At 49.0% G+C, this 18,494-nt stretch overlaps 1 protein-coding gene across 1 annotated transcript in view; it reads left to right on the top strand.

Annotated features, from left to right (window-relative positions):
- Nucleotides 1-1,534: 1,534 nt before the first annotated feature.
- The window catches only part of HDAC4 (histone deacetylase 4), a 243,137-nt gene continuing 226,177 nt past the window's right edge, over nucleotides 1,535-18,494 (top strand). The window contains exon 1 of the mRNA XM_082841226.1: nucleotides 1,535-1,660. Coding sequence (XP_082697352.1) covers nucleotides 1,639-1,660 — 22 coding nt within the window. The 5' untranslated portion in view covers nucleotides 1,535-1,638. The remainder of the gene's footprint in view (nucleotides 1,661-18,494) is intronic.

Genomic DNA, 18,494 nt, shown 5'->3' with positions numbered 1-18,494 from the left:
TCACTTAATAGGATCATCTCTAGGTCCATCCGTATTGCTGCAAATGGCATTATTTCATTCACCTTTTATGGCTACTATTCCATATATATATATGCCACATCTTCTTTATCCATTTAAGAGATGAATAAATAAGTTACTGTGTTTCCTAAGGAAATAAACAGATACAGAACAGTAATCAGAAAGATATTAATCACAGAGTTATAGATAACGTATAATTGGGGTTTAATCCTTTACGTGATGAATGGTTTAGGGTTCTTTGGTTATAAGCAATGGGGGGAAAAACAAAATCCTTGAATAATTTAATCAAGAACAGGAATTTGTTACACTACTAAAGGAGCGGGTGGCAGGCCTCAGAGGACCCCAGAGCCCAGGTCAGTGGGAGGGTGTTCATAATTACCATTTCCTCAGTTTATCTCTGTATCCCGATTGTAAAGTAAAACATGCTCATCGCAGCAAAGTATTTAAAAAGTCACTGGTGACGCCATCCCACAGAGGCAGACGCTTGGCGGTGGGAATTCGTGCCCTGGTTTCTTTGGGCTCCTCCTCTGTTGGGTGCCTGTGACCTATGGAAGAGGGTGGTCTTGGGAAGAGGATTTGATGAGCTCGGCTTACAGTACGTGCCACCCTCCCGTCTGGGGACGGACCTGTGATTGGCAGAGCCCATCAGAGCGACCTGGAGTGGGGGAGGAGCGGGTCCTCCCAGGGAGGCGGCAGGCAGCTCCGTCACAGACGCAGAGGGAAACGGCCTTCAAAGCGCTGTTAACCAGGCGTTGTTCATGACATTGGAAAATGCCTGACTGTCGTGTCAGCAAAGGGAATAGGGGGTCCAGCTGTAGAGCCAGTAGCCAGTATGGGTGAAAGGCGAAGAAGAAGGACGGCAAGGAAACGCATCACAGTATTACCAAGTGTCTGCCTCTGTGTCACGGCATCACGGATCACCTTTTAAACACTTCCTGTGATGAGCAGGTTTTGCTTTTACGATCAGAAAATGGAAATAAATTGAGGAAATGGTTATTAGGAAGATGGAAACCTGGGGAATGATTTAGGGTGTAAGTGAGGGAAGCTGAATTTAAACTTAAACTCTAAGATTGCCGCTACGTAAAATAGGAATAGTCGGGGATATAGCGAAAATGAAAAAATGTGTGTGTGGGGAGTGGGCTTAAAGTGATTTCTTGTTTAAAATGTTTTCCGTCCTCAGTGTCGAGGTTGTGCCACAGATACGCTGTTACACGTATTTACATACATTTACTAACAAAACGTCCAAGTAGTTTGTACAATTTTCAAACGATGGTTCCACGTGAGCGCTGTAGCAATCCGTGGTAGAGACGGGGGTGGAGCGTGAATGATTGGTTCCGTGCTCCACGTGGTGTCCGGGGGGCCTTCACCTCCTAACCGAAGCCTCCCCTTTCTCTCCCCAGACAGGTCGTCTCCTGAGAGCCCGGGGAGACCCCTGCCCTCCTTTGGATTACTGGGCCCACTACGTGGTCGGCGAGACGGGGAGTTTTCGTGGCCGTGGACCAGCCGTGCGCGTCGCTGGATTTGTATGTGCCGGTGGGACCCTGGGGCTCTTTGGAGCTCCCGTTCATGTGGAAGTTTTGAGCCCTTTTGAATCCCTTAAAGGAGAAGACGCTGCTCGCAATGAGCTCCCAAAGCCATCCAGGTAAGCGGGGCCCTGGGTCCTCTTGGCGGACGCGCTGCCCTCACAGCTGGTCCTGGGTCTCCCACTGGGTCCTCCATCATGACCGCCGTCGGTTTACGACGGCCCCGAGGGCACAGTAGGCTGCTCTTCGTCTCAGTGGCGGAAGGCTGAGGAGGGCCTCACGGAGACGTGGGGTCCAGCCGCCGCCGGGACCTGCATGCCTACTTGAGCGGCACCCGTTTCTCTGGTGCTTCGGGGAGGTGACGGGTACGCGTCCACTTGCGGTCTTCGTCTCCAGCTGCTCTGTTTCTGGGGGCCGTGGGGGTGGGAGGGCCTCTGGTCCGACTCTGAGAAGAAGCACGATCGGTGCCCATCAGTGGTGGCCAAGGGGCATCGCTCCTGGTGCCCGAGGCTTTTTATTAGGCGCTGCACTAAGCATCTTATGCGCATTGACTCCTCACTAGGCCCTAAACGTCTCCCACCTGGCGGGAAGAAGTGACTTGCCCCAGGTCACAGGGCTAGTAAGTGGCCAGATGGGGCCGGGAGCCACGTTTGCATGGCTCTTAGCTTCAGAAGCGTGTTGCGGACACACGCGTTCGGGGCTCCTCTTCCCCCGTCTCCCCCGTCGCAGAGTCACCGTGCTCGCTCCGACCAAGCTGGGAGCCCTGCCTTGTCCTGCCGCACCGTCCAGCGCAGTGTAGCCTTGGGCCACTTAGCTGTCAGTTGTCCTGAGTCTGCCTGGGCAGGTGCAGGGCATCCTTGAGGCACTGCATCCGTCAGTGCGGCTGTGGGTCCGGCTCAGCAGAGAGGGGCGGGGCTTGGTGTGGTCTCTCCCTTGGGGATTGGCCCCCCGCACGTTCACACCCCTCTCCTTGGCCCGATCAGAGTTGTCTGACGCTCCCGAGAGCGGGATTCCTGGTTGTATTTAGGTATGAAGAGGCTTTATTGATTTAAATCGTTCCTGTATTGCTTGATACAAAGTGTCAAACAAAATTCAGCAGTCTGGATGGAAGTGGGTGAGGTAGACCGTGGACTCTCCCTCCCACTCAGAGTTGGGGACATGCCTTTCTCCTGTGTCTGAACAGGTAGGGTGTGTGTGTCAGTTTTAACAGAGTGTAAGCGTTCTGTCTCTGGGGCTCTGTTTTATTTTTCCCGTTTTAGTGCAGTTTGAGCATCAGACAGACTTACTTTTGGTAGCTCGAAGATGGATATTTACGTGGTATGTGGCTGCAGCGGTATTTATAACAGCCCCAAACCGGCGTCAAACAATTACTATATACATATATTTTGAACATACGCTTCTGTAAGATCTCCACTGGATCAATTCCAAGAGGTAGAATTGCTGGGTTGGTGGGCATGTGCATGTAAAACTTCTAAGGTTACTCTCAAATTGCTCCAGAAACTCTGCCTCAACTTTTCTTAATCGTAGTTTATGAACATAGATACTTTCCTTCATTGGCACCTGCACTAGGTGAATTCAGTCTATTTCATTCTTGTCAGCAGTCTCGGGAGAAATTATTGTTTGAATTTACATTCCTGTACACATGGGGGTGCACTGTTTTTGCATGAGCTGCCGTAGATGTAATCAAATCTCGTACATGCCACCGGGCATTTGAAGAGAGAGAGTACTCTTTTTTCCCTTATTTTTTCTTTCTTCTTGTTGTTGTTGGTTTTTTTTTTTTTTGGTCTAAAGAAGTCTCTATGTATACATCAATACTGTATGTAAAGTTTTCTCATTCATAAGTATTACATACAGTTGACCCTCAAACAGCACGGGGGTCGGGGGTGCCGAGCCTGTCCGCAGTCGAAAATCCACGTGTAATTTATAGTCAGCTCCCTGCATCCACAGCTGGCTCCTCCGTGTCTGCAATTCCCCGTCCGGGAATTCAACCCATCACGGATGGCGTGGTACCGTGGTACTTACTATGAAAAAATTCACCATAAGTGGTTGGCACAGTTCAATCCCGTGTTGTTCAAGTGTCAAATATATTTATACATAGGAGTATAATATGTATGTATTTTTTTCTCTATATGTTATTTTGTCTATACATATTAAGTTAATTGAGTTATCTAAATCAGTATGGCTTTATCTTTTTTGTCTCCTCGATTTCTAGAGAAATGTGTGCTTTCCATTATGATTCTAGTTTGTAATATTCTTTTTACAAAAAGACCATTTTGTGGACCGTTTTTTGGCTTTATGTATTCCAGTGTGTTTTTCAGCGCTAAAAAACTCATGACTGTTATCTCTTGGTGGCCCTGGTCTCTTAACAAAATACAATGTATTTCTCTTTGTGTCATGTTTCTTCGCCCCAAAGTTAATCAGTCTCCTGAAAGTATTTCTGCCCTTGGTTTCTTTGGGCTGAGAAACGCTTCTCCACCCACTCTTCTTACCCTCACAAGCCTGGGCCCCGTGAACAGCAGAGATCTAGTTGGGTTTTGCCTTTTTCTCCTTCCCAGAGTCTTGCGTCTCACGTGGGGAGTCCACCCGTGGCTGTTGACTGCCGTCGTGTCCTGCCTGGTGTGTGCGCGTCGTTCTTGACGCTGGAAGCTCTGTCTCTCTCAGTGGGTGGAGCTGGCGAGGCAGGGCTGCCTTGTGGCCTGAGCCTCTTCCCTCCTCTTGCCTCTGATGTAGGGAGTGGTGCGCTCGGGGCCTGAAGCTCTCCTTCAGGGGCCCGCCCTCCTTCCCTGAGCAGCCCCTGGAGCTGCAGCAAGGGACTGCAAACAGTGCTTGCCACCACGAGGGTCCACACGCTGGCCGGTCGGTCGCCCTCCGCCCCCGGCTGCCCTGCCGCTTCCCCTGGGCCGTTTTGGGCTGAGCTGTGGGTCTGCACACCCCCTCCTCCACAAGGCCGTTGCCAGCCTGGGGCGACGGTCTGCTCACCAGTGATGGTTTTCCCATCACTTGGACCCCCTGGGATGTACATTTTCTAGGAAATTCCTCCAGGTTTCTTGTCAGTTGACGCTACTGCTTTCCCACTGTCTAGCCTCGCTGCAAATCCCTTCATGTTTATATTTATCTTTTGTCATTTTAGTGGATTTGAGGGAGGAAGAGAACTAATTAATACTGACTTGTTCAATTCGCTCTTCTGAACAGGCATTTCTCGCCGTTCTCTGTCTTGTCTTTAGCCCGAGCAGACGAGTCCTGTTTCAGTCTCTGCATCCCTGGGACGTGGGGTGCCGGTCTCTCCTGGCCGTGCACCCTCCCTCCCCCTGCGGCACCTGGGTGCCTCCTTGTCCCAGCCGCGGCTCTGCCAGCTCCTGTGTGGCCCTCGGCGCCAGGCCGGGGGAGGCCAGCCGCTGTGGGCCCCTCCTCTCACGCTTGCAGTGCCGGCTGGCTTCGGCCCGATGATAAAACAACCTTTTCATTTGATGTGTAGAATTTTTCTCTCCCCCGTTTGCCTTGAACACTCCCTCTGGTGTTGGGTGAGGTATGCATTATGATTTTATTGCCGTTCTTTCTGAACTTTGCCAGAGCCAGGCCCTGGTTCTCTGACGTAAAACTGTTAACTGTTGGGTTTTATTGCTCTGGATAACTATTTCTAATGATGCGTGCAGCCTGAGGAAAGGGCCTGGCTTGATTTAGTCTAAGAGAACTCTTCTTTGAGAGCAGGAAGAATGAAAAGAGCCTCTGAGATGTTGTGCTTCCTGTCTACCCCAGCGCTCCAAGCCTTTCCCTGCTGGGATATGCCCAAGCGGTGGGGGGCTACTAGGACGCAGGGCCTCGCTTCGAAGCCGAGTCCCCCGCCGGACTGAGCGACTGTAGACAGTCCGTGGGTCTGCTGGCAGGACAGACACGGGCTCCTTCGTTGCTCCCTCTTCCTTTGTTTTCCTCAGATGAACACTGTAGAGTTCCTTGTGGTTGGACTGTGCTAGGATATGGGGGCCTCGGCTGGCTTACAGGAGAACCAGATGCTGTCGCTCGGCCACCTTTCTGCCACTCCCACCCCACCCAGTGCAACTCACCTTCTTTGCAGTAACGTTTCTGCCTAGAGCAAGTCTGGAGGAGGGACTGTAAGCCTTAGGGAGCCCCGTACGGAGCCTCCTGGACCTGCGTGTGGGCATCCAAACCACGCCCTCGACGGAGAGCTGGCTGACTGTCATTCAGGTGCCCCATCCCTCCCTGTATCTTGGTAAGAGGCACGTATCGTGTTAAAAACAGGGTAACTGTTTTGAGGGAAACTTGTATGTTTCTGATCCGTGTTTTAATTTGGACCATACTCTGATTTCTCAGTATCCTCTTCAATCTGAAATGCCCCGTCCACATAAAAGCAGCTAAAAAGTCTGTGTCAACAATAACTTGATGATTAATGAGTTTCAACATAGTTTGATTTCTTCAGGCCGTCGTAAAGTTCTAATCCTGTAAGTCTCCCAGGAGAAGGCTCTTGGCCTCCGCTGGTCTGAGCCGGAGCCCTGGTATTGCTTTGTTGGATCTCGAGCCTGTTTATTTCAACCAGTTTGGCCACCAAGGGTGTTATATTTTAATATAGAAATGATCTCAGAAAGACACATTTTTATATCATTTAAATTGTGCTTTGCAAGGATTCAGTGTTTCAGGAATACTGCGAAGTTTTAAGGGGAGAAGTGAATTTTAAGGACTTGCAATTAACATGAAGAAGACATTGATTCTGAGCTGCTGGGGGTGGGTCGTGGACCCTGTGCGAGGCCGTGGGCCACAGGAGGAGAGCTGGGGAGCCGGGAGTGGCCTTGGACAAGGCCCGGGGAGGCCCAGGCCTGGGCTTTCGGGAGGCGGGGTGTGGAGCCAGCAGGTGCGGCCGGCAGAGTCCTGGGAGCTTAGGCCAGGAGATGGAGGCTGTGATCACGCCCATCGGAAGACGGGGAGCAGCTGGAGAAGAGCTTGTTCATGACATTTCTGGGAGGCATGGAGAGTCCCCAGCGGCTGCCGGGCCTGGGGTTCTGCACGGGGAGAGCAGGGAGAGGAGCCGGGTTCCCGAAGTCTTGCCGAATGCAGGTGTCTTGGGGGGACGGCGGGGAGCCTCATTGTTCAGATGGACCCTGGGGTGGGAGGTACTCGCGGGCCCCTGGTACCGCCCGCTTCTGCTTTCTCAAGGGCAGGTTCAGAAACACCCTGTGCGTTTCCTGTCTGCGAGCGTCCCCCAGGCTCCTCCGGGCACCCGCGCTGCCGTCGCAGCCCTTGAGCTGTCTTGGCCCCGGATCCTCCACGCCATCATTATCTGGGGCTTAATCAGTCAAGGTTTGTTCTGGAAATCATGGAGACATAACGACTTCTTTTTCAACCTCCTTTTTAAAAAAAAATTCTCAAATTGTGTTTTGTCTTTTAAAAATCACGAATACTCAGTCGTTATGAAGAGCTCAGAAAATTCACTGTCAATGGAGCATTGATGGTTTGTTTTGGCAATTCTCTGAAAATTCTTATACGGTTTGTGGAACATTTGCATTTATGTCCTGTTTTTCAAAGCCACCATTGTAGAAATGCAAATTTCTGAATTCTGAGATGCTGAATGTTAGATGATTAACGATATTGAAATTTAAGAATGAACTCCCCGTATGTATTTGACATAGAAAGCCCTGTACCAGGATCATTAGAAACCACCGAGCGCAGCTTGTCGGCGGAACAGAAAGGCCGTGATTGAGGCGCCCAGCGGTGGGGACAGGTGGAAGGTGGACAGGTGGGTGCTGGGCGGCCACCCCCAGACGCTGGGCTGTGAAGGGCCGGGGCTGCTCTGTTTAAAAAACCGTAGATATTTAAAGCTTATAATAGTAACGAATCAACACCGGTTGCTCTCTAACTGCAAGTCAAACTCTGCTGTGCTCTTAGGGGCCCAGAATGAACAGCGACTTGGTTCTGAATTGTGCTTTACGGGTTATTTCATTCATTTTGCGTGACGGCCCCGGGAAGTGAGCTAGAACGCTGTTATTCCTGTTCTGTCCATGAGGACCCCAGTCTTGACTGCCATTCAGTGCCCCGCCTAAGGCCAGGTATCTACTCAGAGGCCATCCTGGAACTGGAATCAGTCATCTTCCCTTGAGGGATGTGTGTCCCTCTGCTGGGCAGATGCTGGCCACGCCGGGCCAGTTAGGAATCCATCCTGCTGACCTGCGTGGGGTCCCTGGGCCAGGCCAGACGGAGGCGCCGGCCCCCTTGGTACGGTGTGGTTCATGTGAAGAGGGGATGGGCCGGGGGGCAGGGGTCCCTCGGAAGGGGTGTGTGAGGTCAGGACGTGTGAGCTGAGTGGGGAGCAGGGTAGGAGCTCGCCTGCCCCGTGGAGCACAGAGGCTGAGATGCCCCAGAGGGACCCGGAGGCGAGAGCTGGGCTGGCAGAGGTGGGAGATGGGAGTGGAGAGGTGTGCGTCAGGGACGGGGTCCTGACCAGGAGGGGCAGCTGTACCCAGGCCCACGCGGGCCCACCCCCTCTCGGTTCCGAGACCCTGTTGGCGTGGAGAAGGGGTATGGGCCTCGCATCCGGGCGCGCGCTCTGTGCCCTCCTGGGACACGTGCTTTGTGTCCCCATGGTTTAAACGTGCGTGGCTTGGCCGTGGCTGAACTTCTTGGCATTTGCAGTGCTCACAGCATGTCACCAGTGTATTTCTGAACTTCTTTGAGCTTCTCTTTGCCAGTCCTGAGAGCTGACTGGGGGACTGGCCGACCAGGTTAATTTGGGAGATTTTGGTTGAAACGTCTCATGTTACTTCCACCTAAGAGCCTTTTATTTGCGTATTTCGTGAGACCATGATAAAAACTGGACACTTCTGGGAAAATTATAACGATCAAGAAAAAAGTCAAATGAGGCAAATGACTGTAAACTTTTTAGAATCATGTCTGGCCTTGTGTTTCTACATGGGTTTGCTTTTAGTAAGTGCACTTAGTAAGGTGCTGGGAATATTGGCCTGTGAGAGGGAGTGCTAAGCAGCGTATGATGGAAAGAGACCCGACTGTGGGATTTTCATGTTTGCCCCCCCTTCCCCCCGCTTCCCACAAAACAAGCGGAAATAGGAGGGATGAACTCGGCCGGAGCCTGGTCTCCGGGCGTGCTCGGCCCAGGTGGGCAGGGAGGTGGCCACTCCCTAGAGGCTGCGTCAGGTTCTGGGTTTTCTGACCGTCTGTTCGGGTCCTGAGCTGGGATGGCCAACAGTGGCCTCGTCCTGTTGGACTTCGGGCCCTGTGTCCCCCCAGCCCTTCTCCTCCTCCTGCTCGGCCCGGGGTTCCCGCTGCTGCCGCCTGAATGCAGTGGTCCCGACTCGGAACTGGAACCATCCAGGCCGCAGCGCAGCTTCAGAGCTTTTGGGATTTTAAGATGAACAGCAGTGTTCGACGTTATAACCATTTTTCTAACTTCTACTAATACTGTGTACTTTTCAAAAGTAGTGGGGAGGCTTATTTAAAAGTGATTTTTTTAAAAAATAAGATGCATGCATATCTTACATATGCTTATTTTTACTCCTTTTGCCACAGCACTCGTAAAGAGTTCTGTAAGATTGGTGTAAGCATCTTGACGGGAATTACTGCGTGGCCACTAACTGGGGATTTGCTGTCTGCTCGTAACTGTGTTCTCCCAGGGCTCACACGTGCTCTCTGATTCTGTCTTCTCGTTTCATTTGTTATTGTTAAGAGATTGTCTTTAGACCTTTCACTGAGGGAGCTTTTGTGACTGATGGCAATTTAGTTATTTATTTATTATTATTTTAACATTTATTTATTTATTATTTATTTATTTATGGCTGGGTTGGGTCTCTGTTGCTGTGCGCGGGCTTCCTCTAGTTGCGGCGAGCGGTGGCTTCTCTTGTTGCGGTGCGCGGGCTTCTCATTGCGGTGGCTTCTCTTGTTGCAGAGCATGGGCTCTAGGCGCGCGGGCTTCAGTAGTTGCAGCACGCGGGCTCGGTAGTTGCGGCGCACGGGCTCTAGAGCGCAGGCTCAGTAGTTGCGGCACACAGGCTTAGTTGCTCCACGGCACGTGGGATCTTCCTGGACCAAGGCTCGAACCAGTGGCCCCTGCATTGGCAGGCGGATTCTCAACCACTGTGCCACCAGGGAAGCCCCATGCAGTTTATTTTTTTAAACTCTAAACTCTTAGGCCATTTTGGAGAAGATTGCTCCTTACAATGTAATTGTTCAAGGTGCGGAAGCCAAGAGGATGCCTCACGTTTTAAGGGCTAAAGGTTCTGTCAATATTTTGACTTGTTTGCATTCATAGCCAAGTTTATTCCTTTTTAAGTGCAGTCTATGAATTTTCCTAGGCAATCCTTTGTAGAAATTGAACTTTTGTTACAACTGTGTCTCTCATCGACTTATTGATTCAGTAGGATTTGTGTGATGCTGTTGGAGTTCTAAGAGAATTCCATGGAATCTGTTCCTAACACCGGTTTTCTGGACTTTGTACGAAGAGCCCTTTCTAAGCCGTTCGCGTCTGTTACGCTGAGTGTACTTAGTGGCAGTTCCTCCGTGTTGAACGGTGTGATTCGGAATTCCCTGTGCTCCTCATTTTCACGTTCATGTTGATTTAATCCAAATCAGGGTCTGATTGACTGCTTCTTACAGCCCCCCCCCCCCCCCCCCCGACCAGGGTCTGACACAGAGAATGCAAACCCGCTTGCTGTTCTTTGGTGCCCAAACAGCCGCCCATCCCCGTGCCGCAGTCTTTGCCCAAACGCCTGCAGTCTCCACGTGGCTCTTCATCCACACCAGTCGCCTGGGCCCGGGAGCTGACGGCTTTGTTTATTTCAGTCTCACTTGAAAGGATCAGGGGACGGGAGGAAGGCGGGGTCATTGATCTCTTTCTTTGGTGCCAGTACACAGAAAGGGTTTTTAGAAACTTCGAGAAGGTGCTGGGCAGGCATGGAGGGTGGAGGCATGGAGAGCAGAGGTTTTCACTGGGAAGTTTTAGCAGAAGCCGGAGATGAGGACCTTTGTGTTTTGTGGTGCCGGAGCCTCTGTACATGTTGCAGTCGAGTCACTGATGGTGATGTGGTGGTGAGGAAGGTGGTGGAGAAGGGGAGGTCAACGTCGCATCGGAGATATTGATGACGGGTGACCGTGGACACCCGTCAGCTGTCGATGAGCCCCGTTTTTCGAGTGACAGGGACGAAGTCGTGGCTGCTGAAGAGGGGACCAGATCGGCAGTGGCCTTCCTCTCCGGTAGGCTCCTTGCTGTGGGTCTGACGCTCTGGAGTGGAGGCGGTGCGTGCGGAGTGGCTGCAGCCTGGCGGATTTGCACGTGGGCGTCCTCATCAGTGGGGTCCTTGTCGTGGGGAGCCCTGCATCTTTGCAGGTGATGCTTCAGCATAGGAAGGTGGTTCTTTTCTAAATACGGGTTTGGGTGTCAGTGTCCTTGAAGACTTTTTGGTAGGAGGTGTCGTCTCCAGTTCTTCAGCTCCAATGGGAGGGTAAGGAGCCAAGGCCATTCCTGGCTGGAGGGACACGGGGCAAATCTGAACTGTGTGCACAGGGGAGCTGGCCTGGAAGCGCTGAGACCCCACTGTGGGTTTTCTGTCCCAAGGAGCCCAGCCTTTAGGAAACACACCAGCTGGGATCTGCGTGGCTGCCTAGGGGTTCCGTTCGGCCGTCCCCACGGGGGCCTTGGGCCTCTGAGAACAGTCCAATTGTCTGTCTGCTCTTCTGGGATTTGGTTCCCTTTTGTTATTCCCCCATCATCCGTAGCGTTTTGTAAAACATTCCTTTTCCTGGTGGCGTGGAAAGGCAGGGCTGGCCCCGCTAGCAGGTGAGTGGCATAGGTCGGCCTCTCGGGGCCTCACCGGGCACAGCCGGCTTTCACGGGAGGGCCGGGAGGGGTCCTGGAGGTCGGGGAGCAGCAGTGCCTGGCAGGTGACGAGCTGCTGTGTGGGGCTGGGAGACCCCAGGCCCTGGATGTGCTGCAGAGGGGGACCCAGGGCGTGGTTCCCACTCTTGTCTGTTCTGTGTTCAGGCGTCCAGTCCCTTCCTGTCCCATCTCAATACCTCATGCTCGACTGGCCAGCACCTCTGTCCAGGGTGAAGCTCACGTGGCCAGGTGGCCCTGGCCTGAACGGAGACCTGACTTGTTGGGTTCTCAGCTGGGCTTTCTTTGAGCTCCCTGCGGGGCCAGAGGACCTGGTGCCCGTGAACCACGGGGCAGGGTGTTTCTTCATGTTCGTAGGTGCTCTGATTTCTCTTGACGTTCTGTGGCTCCTGTTACTGGTGGATGTGGTGACCGATTGGCGTGGATTCGGCGTCAACGATTGTGGTTCCGAAGGAGATGCTGTTTTTAATGACTTTCCCAGGAGGTTCTGGGGGGCTCTGGGCCGCGTGTGATCCTATGGGCTGAGTCTGCTCTGACTGAGGCATATGGTTTCCAACATCAATATGATCTGTGGGAAAAAAAGCAATTTGGGTCTTCCTCAAGTTGCTTAAGTTGTCCGAGAGAACATTATACTAGCGTTTCTCAACAATTTCCAGTTCTGAAACGGTTGGGCTGCACTGGGGGTGGGCAGGGGGAGGCTGGCTTAGCCACTGGACAGAGGCAGCTGTGTGTCCACAGTACGTTCTTGCTGGAAACAAAACTCTACCACTAGGGAGCTGCAACTCCGCTCCTGGTAGACCCTGGGCGGGTGCAAGAGCTGCTAGGCCTGCCCCCCATGACCTGAGAATCCTGCTCCAGAATCTTCCATCGGTGGCTTTGAATGCTCTTCGTGGTGAGTCTCCCTTTTGCTTTGGATGCTTCTGGAATCTTCTGGATGGACTGGGCTCAGAATCTCACTGAATGCAGTGGTCTCTGTCACTTCTAAAGTATAGTCATTAAAATCCAGGGACATCCCATGACAGCTGCGACAGATTTAGGAAACTGCTGGAAAAGTGTGACATTTCCTCGTATTTTATAGAGTGAAATTGCACTGCTGGTTTTGCGTCTAAACATTCAAAATTCAAACAGACTTCGAACTTCGAATGCGACCTTGTTATTTAGCAGCACATGGGTTAGAAAGTTCATGCTGTTTGATGTCTACTCCAGTCCTGGGTCGGGGGGGTGGGCAGCTGAGGGTCAGCCTGGAGAATCACGGAATTCCAGGTGGGAATTGCAGTGGGAGCTGGGGCCTGCTCGGGTGAGAGGAGGGGTGATGGGCCAAGCAGAGGGAGGCGAGGGAGAGGAAGCCCCCAGGCCTCTGGGACACACCGGCTCTGGGTTGCACGGGAGGCGCCCTGGGAGGTCACAGAGCAGTTTGCTTGGGGAACAAGGTAAGACGTGTGTGGCTGTGGGCGTGGCCCACCCCGTGGAGAGCTGAGACTTCACCCCGCTCCTCCTTGGCCCCTGGCTGTTCTTCGTGAGCAGCCTGGGCACCTGGTCGTGGGTGGGATGGAGACGCAGCTTCCCCAAGGCCATGGGTGCTGTGGAGGCGTGCCCTTCTGCAGCCCTCCTTGGACTTCCGGGCCAGAGTCACGCAGAGCCATCTCTGGTTCTTCCTCTCCAAGCCTGGCCCCTGGGATGAGACATCTGAGCGGTTCCCTCCCCTCTGTCGTTTTCCTTTCCCCCTGCAGAGATAGCAGTGCAGGAAAACAAGCCAGCACTCCTCGTTCTTGTGATTTGTCACTTATCCCGAGCCTGGGCTGGGTCCAAGCTGCTCTTGTATTCCTCTGGGGCCGGGTCTGCAGCCCTGGGCTGAAGCGCTTGTCCTGCCGGGCTCGTGCTGTTCCTGGAAAGCCGGGGCCGTGGGGTGCGTCCTGTCTCCTCTGTCGCCATCTGTTTGGGAGCAGAAGTTGGCTCTGGGCGGCCGGCGGATGTGCTGCTCATTCATCCTCATTCTGGGAAGCAGGTGGGGACTCCCAGGAGAGGACGAGCCAGGAGACGGCAGACCCGGCACAGCCCATCTGACTCGGTTGCTAATCACCAAGTGTGTAGTTAAGATGGAAGCACTGGCTTTTTCCTTGTCTGCCAAACTTAGGCCTCACTTTGTTTACTCTGATGGGTCCTGATTTCTTCCCTTTAGAAGACAGGTAACCAGCTTCCAGTGGAGTTTTCCATTGATGCGGCTCCTGTGGGTGAGACGGCCCGGGGAGGCGGGAGGGGGTTGGGGTGGGGAACGCTGAGTTGTGCTGGCGTCGTTTCAGGCACGGCGGACACTGTCAGCCTTCCCAGACCTGGAGTGTATGTCGTGCCGCTGAGGCCAGTGGAGGCCCCAGGTGCACTTGATGGCAGTGTCTTCGGAGAACTGCTGTTTGCCCCACCCCCTCGGGGCTCTTTGTGTGACAGCTCGCTGTTCAGTACAACTGGTGCAGTGGAATGAGGGTGTGTTCATTCTAGGCTGTGAATTTCAAATACATTTGTGTATATGCAGAATGGCGCTTTACCCGTGTGATCTTGCTGCCCTGTAAACCCAGTCTCAGCATGAGAAAGACATCCACTTCCAGGAGAGGCGTACCTTCTGATAATCCCTGCCCAGCCCCGCGAGACTGGCAGGGACGTCTGAGAAGCTGTCACCGCCCAGGGGAGCCTGAGGAGACCTGAGGACTGAATGCAGCGTGGGGTCCTGCGCGGGACCCTGGGGTGGAGAAAAGACATCAGGGGAGACAAGGGGATCTGAAGCAAGTGGTGACCTTAGTTAATAACCCTGTATCAGTATAAAGAATGGAATCATGCCATGTGCAGCAACAGGGATGGACCTAGAGATGATCACCCTAAGTGAAGTAAGTCAGATCGAGAAAGACAAACATCCTCTGACATCACTTAGATGTGGAATCTAAAATAGTGACACCAATGAACTTATGTGTAAAACAGAAATAGACTCACAGACAACAATCTTGCGGTTACCAGAGGGGGAAGGAGGGGGCAGGGATAAATTAGGAGTTTGGGAGTAACAGATGCACACCACTATTGACAAAATAAGCAACAAGGACCTACTGTATAGCACAGGGAACTCTATTCAGTATCTTGTAATAACCTATAAGGGAAAATAATCTGAAAAAGAACAGATATGTATACATGTGTAACTGCATCACTTTGCTGTACACCTGAAACATTGTAAGCTAACTATACTTCGGTGAAGGATGTATGTATATATCAGTATAGGATGTACCGTAGTGGTGTCAGATGTTACGAACAGCAGAAGCTGAGTGCAGTGGTTGTTGGTGGAGTACATAGGAACTCTGTACCGTCTACTCAATTTGTAATAAAGTCTATTGATAAACTTTGAACTAAAAAAAATAAATCTGTACATATTCTCTCTTGCCCAGTCTCCATTTATGAATGATAGTATACTGTAGATACTTAGGCACCCAGCTTTTAAATTTTTTTCATTGGGGGATTATTCTAAATTCGTACACACCAGTTTCCTATTCTTTTATGGTTGTACGTGGATGTGATATCATTCATTCAACAAGTCACTCTTGGTGGAACCTGGGTTTTGTTTCCAGCCTTCCCACTGTTGCTGCCCCAGACAGTGCTGCCTTGAGGGTTCCCATTCCTAAGTGGACTTTACTGGAGTGTGATAGGCATCTTTTTCTAGATGCACAAACCATCAGTGCTTAGCTTGAATTACGACAAGAGGAAGACACCTGTGACTGCTACGCAGAGCGAGAAGAGGAGGACCCCGGCAGCCCAGCAGCCTTTACGGGGCCCCTCCCCTGCCCCCGGGAATCTCCTTTCCAGCTTCTGACACCTTGGATTCGTTTTTCCTGGTTTTGAACTTTATATAAATGTAGCCACAGAACATTTAACTCTTTCTGTCTGGCTTCTTTCTCCCAACAATATGTTTGTGAGATTTACTGAGGTCACGTGACCCAGGGTTGTTTGTTCATTTACGTGGGTGTGTAACATTTCCTTGTATGAACAGATCACAATTGATCTATTCAATTGTTGATGACACCTGGGTGGTTTCAGGCTGGGGTTTTTACATAGAATGCTACTGTTACCTTCTCGGGTGTCTGCTGGGCCACATTTCTTTTGATAAGGTATGTGTGGGCCAGACAGATTCTCAGATTCCTCCTACCAGTTTACACTCTGAGAGACCCACTGGCTGCACCCTTGCTGGTGCTTGGGGCGCTCATTACCCTTTGTTCTGGCCACTGTGACTTACCTCGTATTTCCCCTGTTACCGAAGCTGCTGAGCATCTTGTCGTATGTGATCAGACAGCTAGGCACCCTTTCTGGTGAAGTGCCTGCTTAAGTTTTTTGCTCATTTAAAAAATTGGATTGTCTTTATTTTTTCTCCTGATTGGTAGGAGTTATTTTTATAGGAGAGAGATGAGTCCTTTGCTGGTTATTTCCTTGGATGTTTTCTCCAAGTCTGTGGGTTGCCTCTTCACTTTCTTAATGGTGCTCTTTGATGAACAGATGTTCTTAATTTCAACACAGTCCAACTACTGGTCATTTTATTTATGCCTGCTTGAATGCCATGGAGATAGCCTATTATCTTCTAGAAGCTTCACTGTTTTACCAGGTGGATCTATGGTCTACCTGGAACTGATGTTTTAAAAAAATACGATGTGTGGTAATAACTGAGGGTTAATTTTCCCATTTGGATATTCAGTTGGCGCAACAATTCGTTAAACAGCTCTATCCTTTCTCCACTGCTCTGTGATGCCACCTTGTCCTCAGTCATGAACATACATCTGGGTCCGTTCCTGGCCTTAACCTGTGTGCCAGTGAACGTGGTCGTAACTAACGGAGCTTTATAATTAGTTATAACAGCTGGTAATGTGCGTCCTCCAGCTTTTTTTTTGATCATTTTAAAGACTGTCTTGGTTTTTCTTGGCCCACTGCATTTCCATATGAATTTTAAAATCAGCTTTTCAATTTCAACAGAATAACTACTGGGATCTCGATTGGGACTGCATTGATTTGCATATAAAATCAGTTTATTTGAATCTTCCAATCCATGAATATGATATTGCTTTCTATTTGTTTGGGTCTTCTTTAATTTCTTCTGTAACATTTTTTGTAGTTTTCAGTGTAGAATTCTTTCATTTCTTTTGTTAGATTTACTTCTAGGCATTTTTTGGGATGCGTTTTAAAATTCTTTATTTTTTTTTTGTTTGTTTGTATTTAGAAATACAATTAATTTTTGTGTAGCCACTTTGTAAACAGCTTTTAGACTTGGCTTATTACTATACTGGTTTGTAGATTCTTTGGGATTTTTATGTATCTTGTCTGTGGATAGTAGACATTTTGTTTTTGTTGCTAATTTTTAAAACTTTAATGTGTTTTTCTTGCTTTATTGCATTGTCTAGGACCTTCAGTCAAATGTTAAACAGAATTGGTGATTGTGAACATCTATGTCTTATTAGAATATCAAGGGAAAATTTGGCAACATTTCATCGTTATGTATGAAATTTGCTATAGGTTTCTTATAATAGTCTTTATCAGACTAACGCAGTTCTCTTCTGTTCCTAGTTTGCTGCATTCTCTCACGAGTTGGTGTTAAGATATTAGGCTGCACCATATGGTGTGCAGATATTTGATCTTTTTCAGTCTACAAAAGTGGCACTTTCGTTTGGTTCAACTTAATATACTTTGTTCTGCATCTGTTAATCAAATGATTTTTCCCCTCTGTTTGATTAATGTGATGAATTTTCTTGAATGCTTTTTGAATGTCAACCAGCCGTACGTTTCTTAGTAAATCCAACTTGGTTCTAATATATTATTCTTCTTTTATACTACTGCATTCATTTTGCTTATATTTGGCTTAATTTTTTTCATCTAAATTCATGAGTGAGATTGGCCTGTGGTTTTCTTTTCTTGAAATGTCTTTGTTAGGTTTTAATATGAAGGTTATACTGGCCTCTTAAAATGGAATGAGATTATCCTCTTTTTTATTCCTAGAGTTGGCAGAGTTTTTCTTTAAAGAGTCAGATGGTAAATATTTTAGGTTTTGTGGAACACATATGGTCTCTGTTGCCTATTTTTCTTCTTCTTTTTTTTTTTTAAACAATCATTTAAAAATGTAAAAACCAGTCTAAATTAGCAAATTGTACAAAATGAGGCCACAGATTGATTTGGGCCATTGTTTGCTGACCCCTGTTGGATTCTCTTGAAGAGTTTATATAAGGTTGATGTTGTTAATTTCTTTTTTTAACTATTTGGAAGAACTCACTGGCAAACCTACATTGGCATTTTCTTTGTAGGAAGATTTGTAAATTACACCGCCAACTGACGTAGGACTATTCAAATTTTCTATTTTTTCTCGTGTCAGTTTTGATGTGTTTAGTTATTCTCAGAATTTTTTTCATTCTATCTAAAATTTCAAATGTATCGATACAGTTTTTAAAATACTCTCTTGTTATCTTTTACTGTTTGTAGGATTTGTACTGACATCTTTTTCATTCATATTGTTTATTTGTTTTTTTCCTCTTTTTCCCCGCTGGACTTGCTAGGATAGTTGTATTCATATTTTTAAACAACCATATTTGATTTTCTTGATTCTACTGGATTTTTAAAAACTCAATTTCTGATCTTACTGCTGTTATTTCCTTTTATTCTCTGGGCTTACTTTGCTTTTACTTTTAGCTAATTGTGGTAAATATTTAGGTTATTGAATTTTTTTTTCAGATTTTCTTCTTTTGTAATACATGCACTTAAGGTTATGATTTTCACCTATGCGTGACTTTGCTGGGTTGCACAGGTATTTAAATGTCATTTTTCATTATAATTCGGCTTAGAATAACATCTGATTTCTTCTTTGACCCATGGGTTATTTTATTTCTTTATTTAAGACTTTTGTGAATTTCTTAGTATTTTGCTTTTGTTATTGACTTCTACTTTAATTTCACTGTGGTCACAGAATTTACTGTATATAATTTCAATTTTTGAAAATTCTTTGAGTTTTGCTTTATCATTGTATGGTCAGTTTTATAACTACTTTATATATTTGAAGAGGATATATCAATTAAGATTGTCCATTCTGTATATGTCAAGTC

This window comes from Leucopleurus acutus, assembly GCF_964270905.1.
Source record: "Leucopleurus acutus genome assembly, chromosome: 6".
Taxonomy (NCBI): Eukaryota; Metazoa; Chordata; class Mammalia; order Artiodactyla; family Delphinidae; genus Leucopleurus; species Leucopleurus acutus.
This window is presented reverse-complemented; position numbering and strand designations above follow the sequence as displayed.